This window comes from Heterocephalus glaber, unplaced genomic scaffold (genome assembly GCF_053883595.1).
Source record: "Heterocephalus glaber isolate CG9 unplaced genomic scaffold, H.glaber_assembly_v1.0 deba00001446, whole genome shotgun sequence".
NCBI lineage: Eukaryota > Metazoa > Chordata > Mammalia > Rodentia > Bathyergidae > Heterocephalus > Heterocephalus glaber.
In genome coordinates, this window is record NW_028258298.1 from 10,164,246 (window position 1) to 10,186,704 (window position 22,459).

The 22,459-nt window shown below is 45.5% G+C and overlaps 1 protein-coding gene across 1 annotated transcript in view; it reads left to right on the forward strand.

Annotated features, from left to right (window-relative positions):
- The first annotated feature begins 2,380 nt into the window (after window positions 1-2,380).
- LOC147827425 (rho guanine nucleotide exchange factor 12-like) overlaps window positions 2,381-22,459 on the forward strand; it is a 70,932-nt gene continuing 50,853 nt past the window's right edge. The window contains exons 1-3 of the mRNA XM_087214257.1: window positions 2,381-2,525; window positions 14,125-14,222; window positions 18,379-18,426. Of these exons, the coding sequence (XP_087070383.1) occupies window positions 2,381-2,525; window positions 14,125-14,222; window positions 18,379-18,426 (291 nt within the window). The remainder of the gene's footprint in view (window positions 2,526-14,124; window positions 14,223-18,378; window positions 18,427-22,459) is intronic.

Consider the following 22,459-nt stretch of genomic DNA (forward strand, 5'->3'; position numbering starts at 1 on the left):
AGAAATTATTTCTGATTTCCTTTTTTCCAGATCCTCTTTTGTTGCCAGTTCAGGGAGTCCAGGTGGTTGAGTATCAGAGTGTTCCATTTTGTTTCCCTTTGGGGTTGCTTTAGTGATTTTGAAGTCTGGTTTTGAGACTTGTTTAAGTGTCTTTTCAGTTCAGTGGGGATTGTGGGGGAGGGATGTATGCTTCTGACTCCCTCGTGGCTCACCTCCTTGGTGCTGGGGGCGGTGGTATGGTAGCCAGCAAGGCGCACCTCCTCTGCACTGAGGGCAGCTCTGGTCCTCAGCCCTGGCGGGGGTGGTATGGTGGTCCAGAAAGTTTAGGAACACCATTTATACATCACCCCTCTTATTCCCATTCTCCTCCTAGTCAAAAGTTGTCACTTGGTACAGCACAGTGCAATTGCTTTCGTTTCTGCTTCTGGAGGAACCATCCCGTTCCTGTCATCTTCTTTGCTTTAATGTGGTGGGGGTTTGAAGTGTTTGTAGTAGCACACTTGTAGTCCTTTGGCCATCCTGCAGGTGTCACATCTCAGGTGAATGTAGCCCTTGGTAGTTAATTCATAGGAGCCCACTTTAATGCCTTTGTCTGGGCTTGCCCTTCTGTTGGCCCATGCATGGCCACCTTGAGTAAATGAAATGTCACTTTGCTTGTTCATTGAAGTTATGCATACAAATATATGCACACTTTGAAAATGCTTTGTAGTATTCAATGTCCTGGTTTTTGGACTTGTGAGATAGTAAGTATGGGAGCAATATGTGGAAAAGACAGCATGGAATCTGGATCTCTCCATCTACCCTAGCCACAGAGAATTAGGGGCCATGTGTTGGTGGAGTCTGGCTTGAAAGATAAGTTTCATTTATCTTTTTTCTATAATGTCTTCATTGACATATAATTTACATACCACTTAATTCACCTATTTTTTTGGTACCAGGGATCGAACTCGGGTCCTTCCGCTTGCGCAGCAGGCAGCGAAACCACTGAGCTAAGTCCCTGGCCCTAATTCACCTATTTAAAGGATATAGTTCAGTCATTTTTATTATATTCTCAGAGCTGTGCAACCATCACCACAATAAATTTAGAAATTTTCTTCACCCTAAAATGAAACCCCCTACTAGTTAGCAGTCACTATTGCTTTCCCCCAAAGTCTTCTAACCCTCCCCAGGCAACTTTAATCTACTTTTCACGTCTATGAATTCACCTAGTCTAAACTTTTCATATAAATAGAACCATTCAGTATGCGTCCTTTGTTTCTGACTTAACAATGTTTGCAAAGTTCATCTGTGTTGCAATATGAATCAGTACTTTATTCACTTTTATTATTAAATTATATTCTAGTGCATAGAAAAACCACATTTTACTTTTCCATCAGTTGATGGACATTTGGGTTGTTTTCACCTTTTGCCACGTTCTGAATAATGCAGCTATAAATGTTTTTATACATTTTTGTTTGTAGATTTTCATTTTCGTAACTTAAGCTATCAAAAGAATTAAGGTTCTCAGTTGCTATATTTATCTGCTATGTGCAAGATATTGTGTTGAGCACATACTATCTCCTGTAATCTTCACAGAAGCCCAAGGAGGAGGTTTGTTCCCATTTTCCAAGTGAGGAACCTGAGGTCCTATAGCTAAGAGGTGGAAATGGCTCTCTGTGAACCCATAACACTGATTCTCCACATTACTTCCAGAAGTTGAGCACCTGTTGGTGTTGCACCATTCTAGTCACCCACACAAACTATTACACTGATCAGGTCCAGATATTGGGCCACCTACTTGCACTATCTTAATTGAATTTTAACACAAGCCAGGTGAAGTTGTCTTAATATCTCTAATGTTGAGTGAAGAAAAGAGGTTCAGAGCAGATCCATGGCTCACCTGGGTGACATGGTTCATACACATTAGAGGCTGGGGCACCAGTGTCAGCAGTGTCCTGCACTTTTCCTTGCTTCCCATAGCTCTCCCTCAGATTTGGCCTCCTGTAGCCCTCTCTCACCTTTGGAAGAGATTCTTACATGCCTGGAATTCCATTTTCAAAGGATAGCACGTGTTTGCCTCACTGTGTGCACAAAGTGACATATCCAAGGGTATCACTAGGCCTGGGCCCATGGACCTCATACAGACAGGACCCCTGATGGCCTGCCATTACATTACAGAGTTCCTGAGGTTACATTCACCTGGCTGCAAACAGCCCCTCAAGCATGTAGAGAACTTGCTTTTGGAATAGTGTTGGCATGGAGAGAGACTTAAGGATCTGCCTGGAAACAGAAGATGGTAGTTGAAGGGAGGCTTGGGAAGGAGGAGGGGTAACAGCAGTGGGTGGTGTACCAATTGTCTCCATATGGTTTCCTGCCCACAGCTGCTATATTGGACGACCCCATGGAATGCAGCAGAGGGGAGAGGCTCTCCATCACTCTGGCCAAGAACCACATCAACCGTGCTCCTGAGAGGCTGGGCAAGGCCAAGGTTGAAGTGCACATCTTTGAGCTTCTCAGAGACAGCGAGTACGAGACTGCAGAAACCAGTACGTAGAATGGACAGGGCTTGCAGAGGAATAGCTGGTGCTGTGAGCTATACCATTGCCAGGGCTCTGCTAGAGACATCCCTGGGGGAGGGGGAAAATGTGCACCAGGAGGTCCTTTGAGGAGTGCAGCCTGTATGAGACTCCCACTTTTGTTGTGAATCATGTGTAGAATAGAATTAAGATAGAATACTAATTACTTCATTTATTCATCTCCTTACTCATGCATTTCTTCTTAGACTGATTCAGTTATGTCCTGGATATTTTGTACCCAAGTCCCTGAATGAAATATTGTACATGACTGAGAAGAAGAAATATCTCCAGCCCAATGGTAGCTGAGCCATTGCACATCTGATTGCTTTTCTTGCTTTCTTGTGGAGAAAGCAGCTTTGTGGGAGGAAACTGGGACTTGGGAGTCTGTATAGAGTTTGGCTGCTTACTCCATAAGTAATCTAGGAAAAATCAGTACTTACCCTATCTGAATTTCAGTTTCTTCATCTTACAAAAGAATGCAGAGCTCTACTTTGCAAATCCTGCAAGTTGTTGTGAGATTTAAATAACTTAAAATATAGGATGGCCAGGGATTTAGCTCAGTGATTCTGCTGCCTGTCTTGCAGCACAAGGACCTGAGTTTGATCCCCGGTACCCCCCAAAAATATATATATATGAAAATCCTCTACGAATTGCTGTGTTAGGAACATACAGTAGGTCACTTAAGTCATACATAGGGCATCCTTAATATATGCTAGGCATAGCTTTTAGTTTTTACAATAGTCTGAGAATTACGTGTCATTACCTCCACTTAGAAAAGAAACCAAGACTCAAAGTTACTGTCTGAGTTACCTTTCTTCTTGCTGAGACAAAATACCTCACCCCCAAAGTTAAAGGAGAAAGGGTTTACTTTAGCTCACAGTTTGTAGAGGTTTCAGTTCATAGTTGGCTGGCTCAAGGCAGGGCGGCATGGCAGAGGAACATCACAGAAAAGAAACAGTTCATGGCAAGCAGAAGGCAGCAAGCAACAAAGTAGCAAAGCAGCAGCAAGCAGAGAGATAGAAGTCTCTTGTTTTTAATCAGTTCCAGGCTACCTGCCTTTTGGGTGGTACCACCCATACCCAGGGTAGGCCTTCCCATTATCCACACCCAGAACTATGCTTAACCAATCAGTAGACTAATTTAGTAATCATGCACCCTTAATCCCAGCATCACACAGTTTAATCCCCCACATCATACAATTTAATCCCCACATCACACAATTTAATCCCAGCATCACACACCCTAGGACCAGCCACCTCTGAAAAGCCCCACCTCTGAGCACATGAGGTTTTGGAGTGACAAGCCATAACAGTCACTGAATTATTTACCTGGCCACAGAGTTAGTGGTTAAGCAAGTCCCAGACCTTGTAAACCCAGATCACAATCCACTCTGTCTGGTTTCCTTATTTTCATTTTGCCCTTGTGTCATAATGGCTGCCTGGGCCTGATTAACTCATTGTTTATTCATTGTGGAGGACTTACTCTATTTCTGGTATGATTACTAGACAGACAGTCCCTGCTCTCAGATGGCTTGCAGCCTCTGTTCAGAGTACACATCAATGGCAACTTTTATTGAGGACTTACTCGATTTCTGGCATGGTTCAGGACATCACACAGTGGAAATAATGCCAGAAACAAGGCAGGTACAGACCTTGCCCTCAGGTGGCTTGCAGCCTGTGTTCAGCACATCAGTGGCAGCTTCCCACAGTGCCTCTTACTTGGTGTCCACAAGGTGGAGAACCTGATTTGTTCAGCTTGTTCTGGTGTATGTCCAGTCTCACAGGTATTGGCCAGATTGTCTGCTGACTACCCTTGTGGACACTGTCCATTCCTGGTCCAGTAGCTGTGACTGAGGATGAATCATACTTTACAGAACAGTGCTACTGAGGCTGTCAGAGTCTCTATGGGTACAAATTCCTCCAGAAGAGGGTGTGGTGGAATAAGAAGCAAAATAGTTGCTCATTTATTCATTAACTCATTCAGTCAATAAATATTTATTGAGTGACTATTATACTTGAGTCTAGTTAATAAGGGTTCAGCAGGGAAGATATACAAGTCCTAGTTGTCATAGAGGTTAATTTGTAGTACAATAAACAGAAAATTGAATTTCTTGAGATTGTCCAAGTGAAATCAGATATACCAGCAACGACTTCCAATGGATCTTCTAGCTCTGTCTGCAGGATTTCTTTGTTCAGGTCTCAGATGAGGGTCCAGGCTTCTAAACAGTTCTGTAGTCCACTTGAGCTGAGTCCATCAGCTCCACCTACAGGCTTCCCTGGCAGGACCCAAAGTGCAGATTTGCCTGTTGTCTGTCGATGGCATCATTAGCAGATGTAAATTTCCCCTCCCAGTGACCCAGGCAGCCTGCCTGCTAAAGTAAATACATGTAAAATATTAAACCAGATGAACTGGGAATAAAGGAAATTGATATCTTTATTCTACATTGCAGAGCTTTGGGCATCATTTTAATGCCCTTCTTTTAGTTGCCAAGTATTTATTAGCAAGTAGCCCTCATTCAGCTTTTACATCTCAGTGTGTTGGAGGCATCATTAGCATTTGTTAGAAAAGAAAGCTTCTGGATCTTTCTACCCCAAAGACCTTTCATCTGAAGCCAGAGTGCTCTCCCACATTGGGTTTTAAACATCATCTAAGTAGTTTGTAGACAGGTTCCATCTCTCCCAAAGAAAGAGGATGACAGATGGGTGGTAGGTTAGTACTGTTGGCTGAGTCAGGAGGCACAGGGACTGGATGTCAGTGGAGGAAGTAGGGGAAGGAACATAGGAAGGAGACAGCATCCCTAGGTGAAAGAGGGCTGATGGCTCTGTGATTCCTGCAGTATAAAAATTAGGATCATAGGTTTTAGAATCAGACCGGCTAGGGTTAAATTCTGGCTGTGCCATTGATTAGCTGTGCAATGTGGACAGGTTATTTAACAGTTTTGTGCTTCATTTCCTCATTTGTAAAACAAGAGTTATGGTAATGTCACTTCACAGGGTCAGGGTCGTTCAGAGTACACCAGGAGACAGTGTAGTTCACCTACACACAGGTGACAGTGAGTGACAGGTGGAGCTTTTTGTTGGCTTTATTTTCTTCCAGTCACAGCTAAGCAGACTGCTTCTCAGCCTCTTACCACCTCTCTTTCCTCTGTTTCAAAGTTAGGCCACACCCACAGGGCAGTACCATGTCCCGGCTCTTCTCAGGTGGCTTGCTGAATGTCAACAGCAATCTTAATTGGATATTCCCCGTCTCTTTCCAGTTATGTGGACTTGATGCATCTGACAGCTTTGAGCCTTTGGAGGTTATGCTGGGCTACCTCAAGCCAGCTGCCACTCAATGTCACAGACTGTTTTCCCTGGGCTAGTGGCCCAAGGCTAATTTTCATTGCTAATTTAAAAATATGTGTATGGCCCTGAGACTATGAACAACTCCCCCAATGTCACACCTATCACCCTGTGGCCAGGGAGTCCACTTCAAGGGAATGAAAGAGACCCTGGTGATAATGTTTTGGGCTGTGGAATGCAAAAACTCTGATTGAAGTTGGGGCTGTAGCAGTCCAGCAGGACACAGTTATGCCTTTCTTTCTATAATAGGTGGGTTTCAAAAAGTTCAGTACACATCACGCTTAATGAGTCACATTCAGGGTGGGCAAGTCAGTCCAGGAAAACAGTGGTTATTTTGAGAATCAAAGATGAGGAAGTCCAAAGAAGACAAAGATGCTAGAATCTAGAGGTGACCCCACCTCATATGATGGTTGAATATGAGGCTAAGAGATAAAAAAGCATCACACAAGGTATTAATTAACAACCAACCAGGAAGCTTGAAAGATAGCAGTAGAAATCACTTCTCCCTCATCCCATCAAGTTCAAATAGACAGATTTTCATACGGTGGGTTTGGTTAAAGTGAGGGTCACTTGTAAAGCTTCCTCCAACCCACTGAGTCTCCCCAGACCTCTGCCCTTTCACCATTACTGCCTCAGGCTTCTAGATGTTTGATTTCCCAACTCCCCAACACAGCCCACAGATCTGAAATAAAAGGATGGACAAGACCTGTGAGGTCATCTCCCTTCCCATCGGGCCTTTCCTCCCTCTCTTCCATATCTCATCTCCATCACAGCCTTTCTCTTTCTAGGGAGCTCCCACTAGGCATAGCAGTCCTGAGTTCCACAGATCACTGTGTCTCCTGCGGTGATGGTATTAGAGCTTAACTAAACATCACCCCTTTACCACCCAGATACCCCAAGGCAGCATCCCTGCTGCTTCCAGAGCCAGTTTGCAGTTTAATTTACTGCAGAGCTGTAAGCAGGGTCTTCCTTATCCAACATTCTTCTTTGCCTCGGTTTGTCTCTGTGAGCCCAACCATGCCATCAGCTGTCCACACTGCCCGCGCCCCCTGGAAACCTAGAGGCTCACTAATGAGAGGCCTATTGTAGCTCCAGTGTGCCTGGCATGGAGCACAGCATATGATGTTCTGGCTCTGCCAGGCCACTCTTCCTGCACAGGTTCCATGGGCATGGCTTCCAGCTTATTAGAGCTAATTAGAGCTGCCTCTAATAAGTAAGGGCCAGCATTCCTCTGTTAGTTTGACAGAGTAAATTGAGGTCAGCATAAGGAAAAAGAAATCAAGAATCCAGAAGAAAATATATACAAATAATGAAATAGTGATGAATCATTCAATGGACATTCCTTGCTCCCCTCTCTGACTTGCCCATGTCACATTTGTGTGATACAAACTTGAAAATGCTTAGAAATCATCCAGTCCAATTCCCTCACTTTACTGATGAGGAAACTGGGACTCACAATCTTTTCCAGGGAGAAGTTGAGATCCACACATCTGCAAAACGACATAAGTCCTAGGTAGATCTCCTCTGGTGTACCAGGGAGTGGCTCAGACAAGAAGTCAGACTAGAATACAGGCCTGGTGCACAGGTGAGGGGTCTGGCACTTTTCCCAGGTGAAGACAAGGGAAGAAGGCATCCAGGTAGAGGGAACAATAGCATGAGGAAAGGACTGAGCCTGGACAAAATGGGGTATGTTGGGGCACAGGGGCAGATGAAGGTGGCAATGAGAGAGTTTACCTGGGACAGAAGTGAGGGCCAGAGTTGGAGGGCAGGGTAGACCAGTGCTCACACTCAAGGGCAGGAGTCAGATGCACCAGGATTCTACCCATGACTCTAACAGCACTGTGGGGCTATGCCTTGTGCCTCCAAATCCTCATTGGGAATAATTAAAATCCCCCCACAGTGGGAGGAGTTGGAGTTCTTATTTCATTGCTGTGAGGGTGAAGGGAGAGATGCTTCTGACTTAGGGAAGCCCTCATTAAGTTTTCCCTGTTCTGGTGACCAGTGGTGGAATGGCACCGCAATGCCTCCCTCTTGGGGACATTGTGGGACTCAGGGTAGTGTGTCTACAAGCCAGTACCTGATATGTGGAAAGCCCAAGTGGCACTGCTCCTCACACAGTAGTTTGGGACCAGGCTGGGCCTTGGAACAGCATGTTACTGGTGAGGGAGGATTTAGCAGTTTCGAGTTCCTTGATGCCTTTAGGAACTTTGAACAGGCAGACTTCATGTGGGGCACAGGGGTGGAGAGACCCGACCCTCCACCCTCACATGCACCTCTTCTTGTCTTAGGGGTAGCACGTCCAATCCATTTAGCCCCCTGTGGATCCACAGAGAATTCAGCGTTCCTGAGGGCTTTGGTAGGAGAGAGGAGATTGTTCTTCAGAATGGGTTGAGGCATTTATGCCTTGTCTGGGATGCTCAGGGTTTCTCTGTGGGCTACATGGGTGGTATAAACAGGCACAAAGAGGGACCTTGCCCTCCTGTTCCTCTTGAGCTTCAGGTCAGCAAAGTGTCTTTGTATCTTTGAGTTCTCCCAGCTTTCTGCTCTATATCTCTGACAGCCCCATAAAGTCAGAACTGTTTATTCCCAGGACTCAGAGCAGTTGAGTGGCTCATCCAGCACCACCCTGCCAGTGGGGAGGACCCATCTTCCTCATCACATCCAGGAAGCCCTTCCCTAGAGGGGGCTGCAATCAACAGCCCTCTGCACCATCTACCTCACAGCCAGCCCTTTCCCTTCCCTGCACTGCTCTTGTTGGGGGTCGGGGGGGATCTTTGTGGACTCAGGGGAGAACTCTGTTCGTATAGGCCCTTCCTGTCCAGTTTCTGAGGGGACTTTGAACCCAGGACAGAACTGGCATCTGAAGGGGAAGAAGTTCTTCCATTGGCTTCCCATACCCCATCATGGTCTATTATTCCAGCAGCTGCTCTGACATTTGCCATCCAACTCCTCTGCTGGCTGGAAAACTTAGTTGCCATGGCAGTGTCACTCGTGTCTCCTTGTTCTCTCTCTCTTCCCTGCTCCCCAAGTGAAGCTGTCTCTCTTCCCTGCCATCCCTTCCACAAACTGCTTAGAGTCCTGACTCAGGAGGCCTTGGCCTGTGGAATCAGCTCCCAGGGGACTCTAGAACTGAGGCCCTTCCCAGATGCTTCCTGTTTTCACAAACCCCTGAGGCCCCATGTGTTTAGAATCTGGAAGTTCTGAGACGTGTGGCTCATGGATCATACACTAAATAATATCTCAAATGCATGCTTACGTTCTTATATTTACACATTGTACAGAGTGGTTATCACTTATCTGAAATGCTTAGGACAAGAAGTATGTTTTCAATTTCTGAGGGTTTTTTTAAATACAGTATTTGCAAAGATTTTACTGGTTGAACATTCCTAATACAAAAATCTGAAATCCAAAAAGCTCCAAAGTCCAAAACATTTGGAATATTGTGTCAGTGCTAAAAAAAAAAAAATTCAGATTTCAGAGCATTTCAAATTTTGGATTTTTGAATTAGGTATATTTACTAATAAATAGCTACACATCTGTCTATTAGATATTTTGCCACCAAATGAATTTGATGAAAAACATCTTTTGTAAGAATTCATTTTAAGGAAAAACTTCCCTCTGTTGAGAGCCAACATCATGAGCCTGTTTGGGGTAGTAGCTGACTAGGAAATTAGAGAATAAGGGAATTTCCCTGACTTCTAAAGGCAGCTGACTCAGAGCAAGAGTACTCGCACCTAGGGGCAAGATCTGACCTGGGTATTGGAGGATCAATAGGAGTTTGCCAGGCAGAAGGGCAAGACAAGGTCTAGACCATGGTGTACTGAAGATACTAATGGCCCCCTACTTAGAGAAATATTTTAAAAATGAATATTATAAAATGAGTCAGATGGTCATGGAAGCCAATTATATGGAAATGCAGCTCACCTATTTCAATATTGATATATTAATGTCTGTGCTTCTTTATCAATGTATTAAATAGCCAAAACCAGCACTGGGTCTAACAATTCAGAACAATTCTGAAGTAGAAAGAATATAAATGACATTTCAAGATATCCACAGCTCTATAATGTGATGGAAAAACATTGGTGATTTCTGTTGGTGACAAACCCACAGGTACTATTAATGGACTGTGGTTTGTTGCCTGCATTCAACATGCAAGGAGATCTACATGTCAGCTGGGGGTTAGAGAAAATAAAGATGTAACCTCCCCAAATGCTTATAGAACCCTGACCGCAGGACCCCCAGAAACCCCAGGCAGCAGGAAGAACCCCTGTTCTAGTCAGAGATAACTACCTGGAAGTGGGGTCCGGTAGGAAGATAACAAGTATGTTCCAGGGGAGCTGTCTGGACATGGGAGGTGGGACAGTAGGAGAAAATGTGGGGCGGTCAGGGGTGTGGAGAGATCAGACCCGCTTGGATTCTACCTATCGTCAGAAGATTTTTTTTTTGCTGTAGCATGGTATTCCTTATAATATATTATAAAAGGAATACATGCTCATTATTGAAAGTAATGAAAAAAAATAAAGGAGCTCACTCTGCATCCCAGTGGCCAAGGCAGTCTCTGGGACCATTCTGGGTGATTGCCATTCCTTGCTGGAGGCCATGGGTGAGGAACTGCTCCCTGAGGCTAGGGTTTGAGTAGCTGGATCTTCACTCTGTTCTTCAGCTTTTCTGTCTTGTTTTTATGTCTGTGAAATGAGGATGACAGTAACAGTACCTATTTCATCACGGTGTTTTTAGAATTAAATAAGTCAATTCCTGTAAAGTGCTTCGAATGAGCCATAATTAGCACTCAATAAATGTTGGCTTTAATCATGTCTTCTTCCAATCATTCCTCAATGCATCACTGTTTCTTGAATTTGCTTAGTTTTAGATTTCATATAGACATACATATAACTTTATAACCTGTTTCTTTATCTTAGTACTATTATATAAATGGTTTAGTGTATAATAAACTACTCATAAGCATTTAAAATGCCTAAATAATATTCTATTTGGGCATATGACCCACATGCTCTGTAACTGTTCTCTTATAATTAGACATTTCGTTCATTTCCAGTATTCCAGGGAAGGTGTTGTGCAGGCTTTCATGCGATTCCATGGTGATTTACTGGGCACATAACCCTGTCCTCAGGAGGGAGGGTACCAAGGTAAATTAGACAAGCTCTCTGCTGTGGAGGAACATGCAGATCAATATTTTAGGATTATAATTTGCCTCACAGATTTCAGAAAGGATTGGCGATGGACAACAGGTAGTGAAGGGGACTGACCTGACAATGCAGTGGAGTAGGAAGAGGGGCAGGGAGTGAACAGGCGAGGTGGGCAGAGTCTTGCCCTTGACACCATAGTGAGTGAATAGCGATTAGTGAGGAAAGGGGAGCATGGGGCAAGGATAACCAGGGCTTTGACCTTGAAGAGCTAAGGGGAGTGATGCAGAGTGGTTAAGGGTATGTGTTTGGATGCCAGATGGATCTTCATGGTCAAATCCAGTTCTACCATATGTTACTAGTGTAAGTTTGAACAAGTTATTTAAATATTCTAAGTTTCCCCATTAAATGGGGATAAAAAATGAACCTTATTAGAAGTATAAAATCAAATTAGATTATGAAAAACAGCAAATACAATGTAGTGAGAATAGTAAGAAGGGTTGTGCAACATGTGAGATATGATTCTTAGCACTTGTTTATATTGACTCATTTTAATCCTCACAACATCCCTACGAGAGAGGTACTGTCAGGTATTGTCCTAGTTTTATAGGTAAGTGAACAGGCCCAGGGAGGTTCAAAGTTCTCACAGCTAACAAGGAACAGTGCTGAGGCTCAAACCTAGACAGTTCAGCATCAGAGTCCATCTCTTAATGCACGCACCCATGGTGCCACTGCACATGCCAGAAGGAAGCCCTGTGGCCACATCTGGCAGGCAGGTGGTTGGAGCTTAACTTTGTAACCCACTACACAGGTCAGAGTGTCGGGTCATCTGGGCAGAGATGAGGCAAAAGAGATTGCCCAAGGAGAGTAAGGACTAGGTAGAACCTGAATGCAGCAGGTAGAAGAAGGAAAAGAAGTCAGCAAAGCAAAATACGATCAGAGAATTGGATGAGTGTCAGAACTGGATGGTGTTATGAAATTTAAAAGAACAATGCCATCAGCAACATCAAATGCTCTACGAAGAGAGCTGGATGAGGACCAGTAACAGGTCATGGTGACCTTGGACAGAGCAGATTCAGTAGGGTGAGGTGTGCAGGGAGACCAAGGCTGTAAAGGGCTGAGAGTAGCTGAGTGAAAGAAGGCTGCAGGGAGCCATGAAGACAAAAATAGTCTGTGAGAATCTGGAATAAACACTGGGTGTGGGTCAGGAGGCTTGAACCCAATTGCTGGCTCTAACTTTGAGTAGTTTTGTGACCTAAAGAAAGGCACTTGATATTTCTAGGATATTATTCACTTATTAGTAAAGTCAAGAGGTAATACAGGGATGTAATGGGGTGTTGTTGCAGGGTTGTGATGGGGTGTAGAATTAAAAGGCAGTGAACAGTTAAGCTGGCTGCTATCATGGGGTCACTCCTGTGGAAACAGCTTGCACTTTGCAGACCTTCTCTAGAGGTGAGGCCTGGTCATCATTACCTCTGCCGCTGATGATGGTTCTGACACTTAGCCCCTGTCAGACCCCCTGCAGTCCCCTTTGCCCACAACCTCTCAGTCAGTTGAGATTTAGGATGTGGTGCAGTCCTGGCCATGCCACAAGCTAAGAGAAGACCTCACAGTTCTGTAGTTCATATGGCAAATTGAAAATCTGGGATTTGAACCCTGCCATTGGCATCTATCTTGGCACCTGTGCCCTACTCAGGTGATCACATGGCTGTGCTGGCCAATGATTAGGATTGTCACCAGGGGAAAGTATCAGGGTGCAGGTGTGACTCTGCAATTGCCTCCCAATCCTCTCATTGCTTACATGCAGTTTCCTGGTCTGGGAAATGACTCTACCTGACTCCTAAGGTGAATACAAGGGGAAGTGTGTGAGGTTACACTTTGGGCTTTTCAGACACAGATGGCACATTGTATAACTGGGAACCTTGATGTGTATTCTGAGCAGCAGTACCTTGGCTCTAGGTCCACATGTATGTGCAGAGAATTACCTCATGTTCTCTCTCCTCCTGTTTCCCCCCCTTTCTCTCCCATCTTTCCTTTTCATCCTCTAGCATTTAAAAATCTTAGATTTTTTCCTCCTTTTCTGACCACATGTCCCATTCATTCAACAAATGTGGACTGGGCATCTACTGTCTAGAAAACATTGTACCCCAAGGAAATGAGAAGTGGCAGTTTGGAGATAAATGTTGTTCTCTTCTTGACTGGAAAGGATTTGAATCTAGTAAAGCTCTAAGCAACAAGCAGATACAGTTACAAGTGTTTCAGAATAAAGGTACAAACTGAGGACGTTGGGAGCCCCAGGCAGGGCGAATTCCACCTTAGAACCCAGGAGGTCTGAGGAGAAGGTAGCATGTCGGGTGACCCTTGACTGGTGAGTGTCCAGAGAAGAGGAGGGAAAGGCACCTTCCCAGCTGAGGCAGTGCAAGGTCATGGGCATGTGGGTGGTCAGGACAGTGCCTAACATACCCGGGGAATAGATGTGGCAGGCTCTGGGCAAGGCAAACAAGGGCTTTTGTAGATGTCACCCCTCTTTGCCTCTCATTCTTTATCTCTGCCTCCCCTTTCTCTTTTCTCTCTCTCTCTCTTGCTCTTTTTGATTTCAACTAAGCCTGCTTTCCTCCTCTCTGTGGGCATCATCCTTGCCACCTTTGTCCCAGCCTGCCTGCCTTTCTGACTCCCAACTATCTTTATACCTGGGAGGCAGTAGCAGATTGAAGGCTGGGCAGCTGCTTTGGCAACTGTGGCCTCCTCTACCCCTGTAGCAGCGATGCCTGGGCTGCTCCAGTCAGCCCAGATGATTTACACACCCTGTTGGCTGTGGCTGTATGTTGTCATAACCTGGGTCATTTCCTCATTTGTGTCCGTAAACTCCAATAAAGCTGTCCCAAAGCCCAGTACTCCAGGGGGAGAAGGGGAGACACTGGGTTTGGAGGGGCTGGATAGGGGTGAGGGTGGAGAGAAAATGAGGAGCAGCAGGTGGAAAATCAAAGGAGTCAAGGCCACAGGGCCCAGGCAGGGCCACTGGCCTGAGCCCCCATCTTATGCATACCTTGTTTCTTTTCCTGCCCCTGCTTCTGGCTGCAGTGTGTCAGATCCTCCCCAAGGGAGTAGTTGCTGTCCTGGGACCATCATCTAGCCCTGCCTCCAGTTCCATCATCAGCAACATCTGTGGGGAGAAGGAGGTGAGTACTGGGTCAGGTTGGGAGAATACCCACAGGCCAAACCCAGGGGCGTCATGAGGTTTTAAGGGCCAGAAGGGCCTGTTGAAGCTGCTGTGTTGGTTTTGTTAATGATATCAATACAAATAAGAAATGGTCCTTGGCTGAGCTCTTGCTTTGTTTTGAGTCACGTGGAAGGAAGGGCCTCAGGAGATGGTGACAGCTGGTTTTCCGAGCTGAGCTCCTCAGGGTCTTAGATAGGGTCCATAGCAGTGCCTCCAGTGGCCTCTTGGTGTTGGCAGAGAGGGAGACTGAGGGGGGACAAGAGGGCAGAGGTCTGAGTCTCAGGCTCCAGTCTACCTAGGCAGCTCTATGGTCATCTGCTCATACATTTGGGATTCTAGGTTTGGAGGAAGGCATTACTACATTTTATTGGAAAAATAAAGTTTGAAAGCCTGTTTTGTAAGTTTCTGAGAAGAGAGTTTATTTTGCTTTTTTCCTCATTTGCCAGTTCTAGCACATACTCCTCCAGGTAGGAGGTTATTCCTCTGGTGTGACCTCTGACTGGAGTCTCTCTAGACCCAAACTGTGGAGGCCATTTCCTCTAGTTCAAGTTCATTTGGAGAAAAACATGTCAGGGGCAAGTTTCTGAGCAGCAGTCCCTGTCCACTCTCCCCTCCCTCTTCCCCAGAGAAGAAGTTGGAACTTGCTAGTCCTTCCTGGAATCCATCGGTCCTTCTGTTCTGTGTTCCTAGGGCATCATGGACAAGTGGCCCATTGGCCTATCTGTGTCCCAGAAGCATTCTAGTCAGATCTGTATGGGGCAGATGGAGCTTGGTAGTTAAGATATGTGAGGTCCTGAGCTGAGGAAGGGCCAGGGAGGACATGGGGAGGAAGCATCACCTTGCAACCCCCTAGTGGAACTGAAGGCTCGGCCTTTCAGAAGCTCTAGTTTTGGGAGGGTCTGGATCCTGGAAATAGAGGAGAAACCCACTGCCAGACAGGCCAACCCATCTGCCCTTGCAGAGTTGGGGTGCTGCAGACTGGCTTCTGCCCATCCCATGTCCTCTTAGAAGCTAACCCTTGATGCCCCAACCCTCTTATGTGATCAGAAGCCTTGATGAGTCCCTGCGGCTTGAGGCAGAGTGTTTATCCTCCCCGTTTTATGAAGCTACTCTCAGAATTGTTATCTGCATATTCTAGTGCTTTGTGGCCCTGACCCAAGGTTGGTTCTGCTCTACCCCATAGGCTGAGTCTCCAGAGCTTTCTTGCTAAGGGCCAGGTCCATTTTGGCAACTTCTCATCCCCTCCCTCTTAGACATCCTGAGGATGACTCTTCAGCTGCATCGGCCACCAAGCGGCTTCTGTCCTACCATAGTCCCTTCCAGCATCTCCCAGGCCTAGGCCCAGGACATGAGCCCTGATACTTCATTTAAATCTTCTTTGCCAGTCCCCAAGGACCAGCTCAAGTCTGTGGCATGCCATTATTACAGCAGTCACTCTGATCTTCAAGTGAAATTGCCAAGACTTTGGATCCCCATTGTTTCTCCTCTGTCCCTCCCTCGATAGCACACTTTCTTGCTGGGCCTTTATTGTCCTCCCCACCAAACCTACTCTAAAATGGCCTCTTCTTGGGATTCACTGATTATTTCATCTCAGCCAGATCTCTTAGCCCGGTGTGTTTGGCATTTCAGGTCACAGACTGAGTCCCCAATTTGCAATGTCACTCCATTCTGCTACGCTTGCTCCTGTGCCCTAGACCAGCCAGCCAGCCCACCCAGGGAGCAGTCAGATGGTTGCCCCTCCCTTGTCTGGTCATGTTCCTTCTAGAGCAACTCTTTCTCTCATTCAGATTATGCATTTCTGTTAATATTTTATGAGGCTGAACTGCTTTACACTGATCCCCAGCTTCAGGGAAAACCAATGGAGTTTTCACCAGAGTCCATCCTCTAAATGCTCATAACATCTCTGCAGCCCTTGTGGCTGGCTGCTTTCTGCCTCACTACTCCCCCTACACACCTCCATGATGACTTCCTGGGATGCATTTAAAATTGCAAATTGATTATGAATTAATCTTTGTCCAAAAGAGAGAATTGACAGAAGGGGATAGACCTATCCCTGCCTCGGCTGGCAGAGCAGCTGACTTCCTCCCCAGCAGCCTTCCCAGTGGCCCAGTGATAGAGACTCCCCACCAGCATTCCTTCCCAGGGAGCCCCCTACACCCTCTGCTGCAAATCCAGCTCCCAGAGCTTTATGGGAACTCCTGTTTTGGGAGAGAAAGTGGAAGGGAGGGAAGAAGGGCATTGCCAAGCACTTGGCCTTCACACATGGGATCTCATTTTATCTGCCTGAAGCTCTAAAAAACACCTTTGGTTATCTTCACCCTAATGAAGCATATATGTATAGACAGGCTAAGTGGTTTGCCCCCAAATCACACCACAGAACCTGGAGGTACAGCCAAGTCTGTAGATTTCAAAAGCCACCTGTCTTTTGCTTTCCTCAAGGACACCTCCCCCCAACTCATGGCTGGTTCTTAAGTATCTTCAAGGGCTCCCACTGTTGGGAGTGCTAATGGGCAGGGCTCTCTGATGGGTTAGCTGCTGATGGAGTCCACAAAGGGAGAACCTTGGTCAGAGGTGCTCAGATGCCTAAATCAGCCTGTACTTGCTGCTGCTTGGCCTCACCTTCTATCTTGCTGTCTTTGTGACCTCTTTTCCTTTCAAGGTGCATTTGTTAGTCATTTTGGATCAATTATGTGAGATGGAGCATGAAAGCAAGAAGAAACATCCCTTATGACATGTGCCTGGTCAGCTTCACTCTTTGGAGTCATTGTTCAAAACATGCCAGGTTTTCCTCAATTCTGCACTCTGCAATCCCTGCTAGAAAAATTATGATCACACTCTCTTTATAGTTCAAGGGTTAATCCTAGTTGAATTCAGTAATTTTCTCCTGTTTTTTGCTAAATCTTTACTCTCTCCCAACCTTAATTTTAGAAGAGCTCTGGTCTCTGATGGCTTCACCCCAAAATTTAAAAGCATAAATAGCTAGAGTTCTACAGAGACTGTCACAGCATCTTCCTAGGCTCCTGGCAGCATAACTTCTGGGCCAGGCCAGACAAAGAAAACTTCTGTAATCATTTCTGAATAATCTATTCTAGAAGCCAAGTAGCTCACCATCAGGAGGTTCTTCCTGTCATCAACCTTCAATCTTACTTCATTTAACATAAGTATAAACTCATGCTCAGCCTTAGCTTTCTCCTGGCTGAGTACCTGGGAGGAAAGTGGCAGAACAAAATCAAGGCGGATGGCAGCTTACTACATTTTAACTTTCCTGTTACCTACCAAATAGCCTTAATCACCAGTAGAGCAGCCCTGGCAGCCAGAGAAGCAGCCAGAGAAGAGAGGCAGAAGGCAGGCTAGTGCCTCTTGGAGACCTCAGTAAGTAGAGGCCTAGGGAAGCTGACATTGCCATAATGCATCTGGAGCAGGTGTTTATTTACCTGGCTCCATCAGTGGTGCTCTAGCTGGCTTCTCCTGCTGCGTCGCTTCCTTTCCCATAGGCAGATCTGCAACAGAGTTCACCCCCACCCCGCCCCGACAAGCACACACTCCTGGCATTCGCCCAGGAGGTTTGCTGGGAGCTGATTTACACACCTGTTGCCTATGCTGAGGGGGCGCCTCTTTAGGTCCCCAGGGTAGTGTTTTTCTCTTCCTGCCATCTCTACTCTGATTTATGAACTACAAATAAAATAATACAGGGACAAACCCTTCAAGGGCCATTTGTCTCACTGCCTAGCACCAGGCACTTCCTCTGAGAATAAACACCTGTTCTTTTGGCTTCTCCGGGCCACAGATTGGCACTGAGTTCCACATTACATTCATATAGGTCTCTGGCCAAAAGGTGACCCATCCTGGCTCTTGTCACGGACGCCACTGTGTCTTCCTCTTGTGGACCAGGTGCCCTGGGTCCTGCTTCCCCCACAGCCTGGCTCCCACACCATGCCCCCTTTTCTTTTCACTCATTTGGTTCCTTCTTGCCGCTCATTTTTGTTCCTTCTGCCAGGTCCCTCATTTCAAAGTGGCCCCAGAGGAGTTTGTCAGGTTCCAGTTCCAGAGATTCACAACCCTGAACCTGCACCCCAGCAACACAGACATCAGCGTGGCTGTGGCTGGGATCCTGAACTTCTTCAACTGCACCACCGCCTGCCTCATCTGTGCCAAAGCAGAATGTGAGTCTCCCTGAGCCTTCTGCCCCACACAGGATGGTATTGCTGATTTCCACCTGGCTCCTGGGCCCCAGGTTGGAGCCACACAAGGAGGATGAGGCCTTCCTCAGATCATGGAGCTGGTAACCAGCAGGTTCAGGCATTCCCATGTGTCCTTGGGTGTTTGTCCATGTGTGTGTATGCGTGTGCATGCATGCATGCATGTGTGTGTTTGTGTGTTTGTAAGAGTGAAAGAATGCATGGCCCAGGAACACCCTTTACCAGAACTCCCTGGGCACAAGCAGAACAGAAAGGAACTAGGTTACAGGGAGACTGGCCAACTGCCAAAACATTTTGCATCTGCAAACTCAATTCCCATGTTTTCAGCCTCAGAGAGAGACAGAGAGAGAGAGAGAGAGAGAGAGAGAGAGAGAGAGAGAGAGATCAAATTGAATGCATTTGTACTTGATAGGTTGAAGATCTTTTTCCCCTGGAGAGCAGGTTTTGCTGATGGAATAAGGTCCAAGGTCAACTCTTGATAAAGGATTTTTTGCAAATACATGGTTTAGAAACACATTTTCTCTGACTCTCAATTTGTGACATGAGTTTAGTGTTTATGAGATTTAGCTAATATCAGCCAGCACCTCCCAGCAAACCTGTGCAACAGTGTGCTCCTTGTGGCAGCTGCACACCCACACACAGTCATCAGGTGCTGGCCACTGACTCACACACAGGGAACCAGAGCCTGAACCTGGCCTCTGTGCCTGCACAGGTCTTAACCTGCAGATCTTCATGGGCTGCACTGGCAGAGTGTCTTCCATCTGGGCTCCATTCTGTAGCTTCTCAGAACCATCTGCATTTTTACATCCTTCCTCCATCCAGAGATCCCAACAACATTAAAGGCAAAACCCTCTTCCCTGTCATGGGTCAGAACCATCTGCATTGCCAGACCCTTGCACCACCTGACTCCACACCTGCATCCATTCATTTCTTCAACACAGTTTTACTGAGTATTTACTCTGTGCTACTGAAGTAACAAAGTGTCAGAGTCTCAATTCTATATGCTTTATATATACCTTATTTAATTATTATAACCACTCAGCTTTTGGAGGTGCTGGAATTCCCTGATTCATAGTTGAGGAAGTGGAGACTCAGAGGTGAAGTGACTTACCCAAGGTCACACAACTTAAGCAGCAGGGTCCAAATCAAATACAGACCTTCTTGCTACCAGTCCAGCACTCATTTCGGAACCCTATAGTGGCTACAGAGATGTTCCTGCCATTAACATGAGATAACACTGAGTAGTCTGTGCCAAGTGTCAAATGTGCACGGTGGCTACTCAAGAGAGAGAGGTACCTGAGTGCAGAAGTGCCAGGAAAGGCTTTGAGACCAGGGCATGGGGTCGCGAAGAATGAAAAAGATTCAGATAAATAGAGAAGAGAGAGCATGTAAGTGAGGAAAGCAGGAAGCCTCTTGCCATGCCTAGGAAGGAGGTGACTGAAGCCAAGAGCAGATATTAAAGGTGGATAGAGGCTGGGGAAAGGACAGAGAACCTTGAGTGGCAGGTAAGGCAGCATGGACTTCAGCCTGTATCAATGGAGGGAGATTGAAGGTCTTTCCCTTGAGTAATGTCCTTACAGGAAAGGCCAGTCTAATCATGGGTGTCCCACTGGGGAAAGGACTGCTTTTAGGATCCATTAAAAAGGACTGGCAAACACCCTCACTGGAGGAAAGATAACCTCTTTAATAAATGGTGCTAGAAAAACTGGGTTTCAACTTGCCAAAGATTGAAACTAGACCTATATCTCTCATGGTGCACTAAACTAAAATCAAAATGGATGAAAGATCTAAATATTAAAACAGAAACACTAAACTGGCTGGAACAGAGGTTAGGTAGAACTTTTGAAGACACTGGTGTAGGAAAAGATTTTATGAACAAAACCTCAGTTGTCCGTGAACTAGCACAAACAATCAACAAGTGAAATCTCTTCTTATTAAAAAGCTTCTGCACAGCAAGGAAACCACCAACAGTGTGAAGAGACAACCCACAATGTGGGAAAAAATTTTCACCTGCTGTTCCTCAGACAAAAGTCTACTACCTAGACTCTACAAAGAACTTAAAAAAATCAAACCTCCCAAATTTAAAGACCCAATCCAAAAACTGGGCATCTGAAATGAACAGACATTTCTCAGACAAAGAAGTAGAAATATCAAATAAACATATGAAAAAATGTTCAACATCACTGGTCATTCGAGGGATGCAAATGAAAACAATGCTGAGATTCCACCTCACTCCAGAAAGAATGGCTGCTGTCATGAAATCAACCAATAACAAATGCTGGCAGACTGTGGGGAAAGAGGAACCCTGCTCCACTGCTGGTGGGAGTGTAGATGTACAACCACTATGGAAATCAGTATGGAGATACCTCAAAGAACTAGGACTGAAAGTCCCATTTGACCCAGCTATTCCCCTGCTGGGTATCTTCCCCAAAGAATTAAAAGAATCCTACCACAGTGATATATGTGCACCCATGTGCATAGCAGCACAATTTGTAATAGGTAAAATTTGGAAGCAGCCCAATTGCCCATCAACTGGAGATTGGATAAAGAAAATGTGGATTTTAAAAAATAAACTGGAGTACTACTCAGCCATAAAAAATGAGAAATTAGAGACATTTATAGCTAAATGGATGCACATTGAGGCGATATTCTTAAGTGCAATAAATAGGGCACACATGTGTAAATGCCAAATAGTGTCTCTAGTGTGAGAAATTGAAAGTGTAAATAAGGACCAAAAGGTATAATAGATAATGTGAAATAGGAAGAAAAGGGGCAAAGGGGACGGGGAAGTGGGAGGGGTAGGGGAAAGGAAAGAAGGGAATGGAATTAATCTGAGAAAATGAAAAAATGGAAACAAAGTCTTTGTAAATAGGGAAGGATGGAGGGGTTGAATGGAGGGCAGGGGAATGGGGAAAAAATAACCAAGAGAGATTATGTAAAAGTGCAAATTTCCAATGATGAATGTTATTATATTGTGTATCTAAAATGTACCAATAAAATTAATTTTTTAAAAAAGGGTTGGCAAGTTGGAATTAGACCCAAGGATCTGGGGATTCTCAGAAGACTTGGGGAAAGAAAGTTGGCATCAACTCTGTCTCAATAGCCAGGTCCTAAGAGGGGCCAGAGAGAGTTGGGTATGTGTGAGAACATGCCAACCCTTCATTCAGTCGATCAGTGGGCATTTATTGGGCATCTCTTATGTCCTGGGTACCATGTTAGGCTCTATGTGATACAGCAAGAATAGCATAGTCTTGTCCACACCTATAATTCCAGATACTCAGGAGGCTGAGGCAGGAAGAACATCAATTTGAGGCCAACCAGGGCAATTTAGTGACCTTTGAGACCCTGTCTCAAAATATAAATTTTTAAAAAGAGTTGGGGATGTAACTCAGTAATAGAGCACTTGCCTGACATGTGGGAGGCCCTGGTTCAAGTCCCCAGTACAAAAAAAAAAATGGAGCAGTTTCATTGGAGAATAAGCAGTTATATGGACAGAAAGCAGTTAAGCCAGGAAAATGATGAATCAGAGCTCACAGGGAGTGTGGTGCAGCAGAGTCTCAGGCATTTGTTGCACGGAGGGTCTTTGGCAGAAGCTCTGAGAACAGAGTCTAACCCTTCCATTTACAGATGAGAAAACTGAGGCCAAGAGAATAGTATGACAGGCCTAGGGTTCCATAACTAATATGGTAGAGCCAGGATTTGAACCCCAGTTACCTGGATCACAACCCAATACACTGTCACCATTACACAAGTATTTCTCAAACTGGGTTCCTCTAGATCTATGCTGACCAGTGCAGCAGCCCCAAGCCACTTCTGATTATTTAAATTTAAAAATGAACTTATTAAAATGAAATAAAATTCTAAAAATTCTGTTGCTCGGTCTCATTAGCCACATTTTAAGTGCTCAACAGCCAGTATGGCTGGTGGCTACCATAGTAGCCACATAGATACAGAACATTCCCATCACCACAGAAAGCTCTATTGGTCCACACTGCTT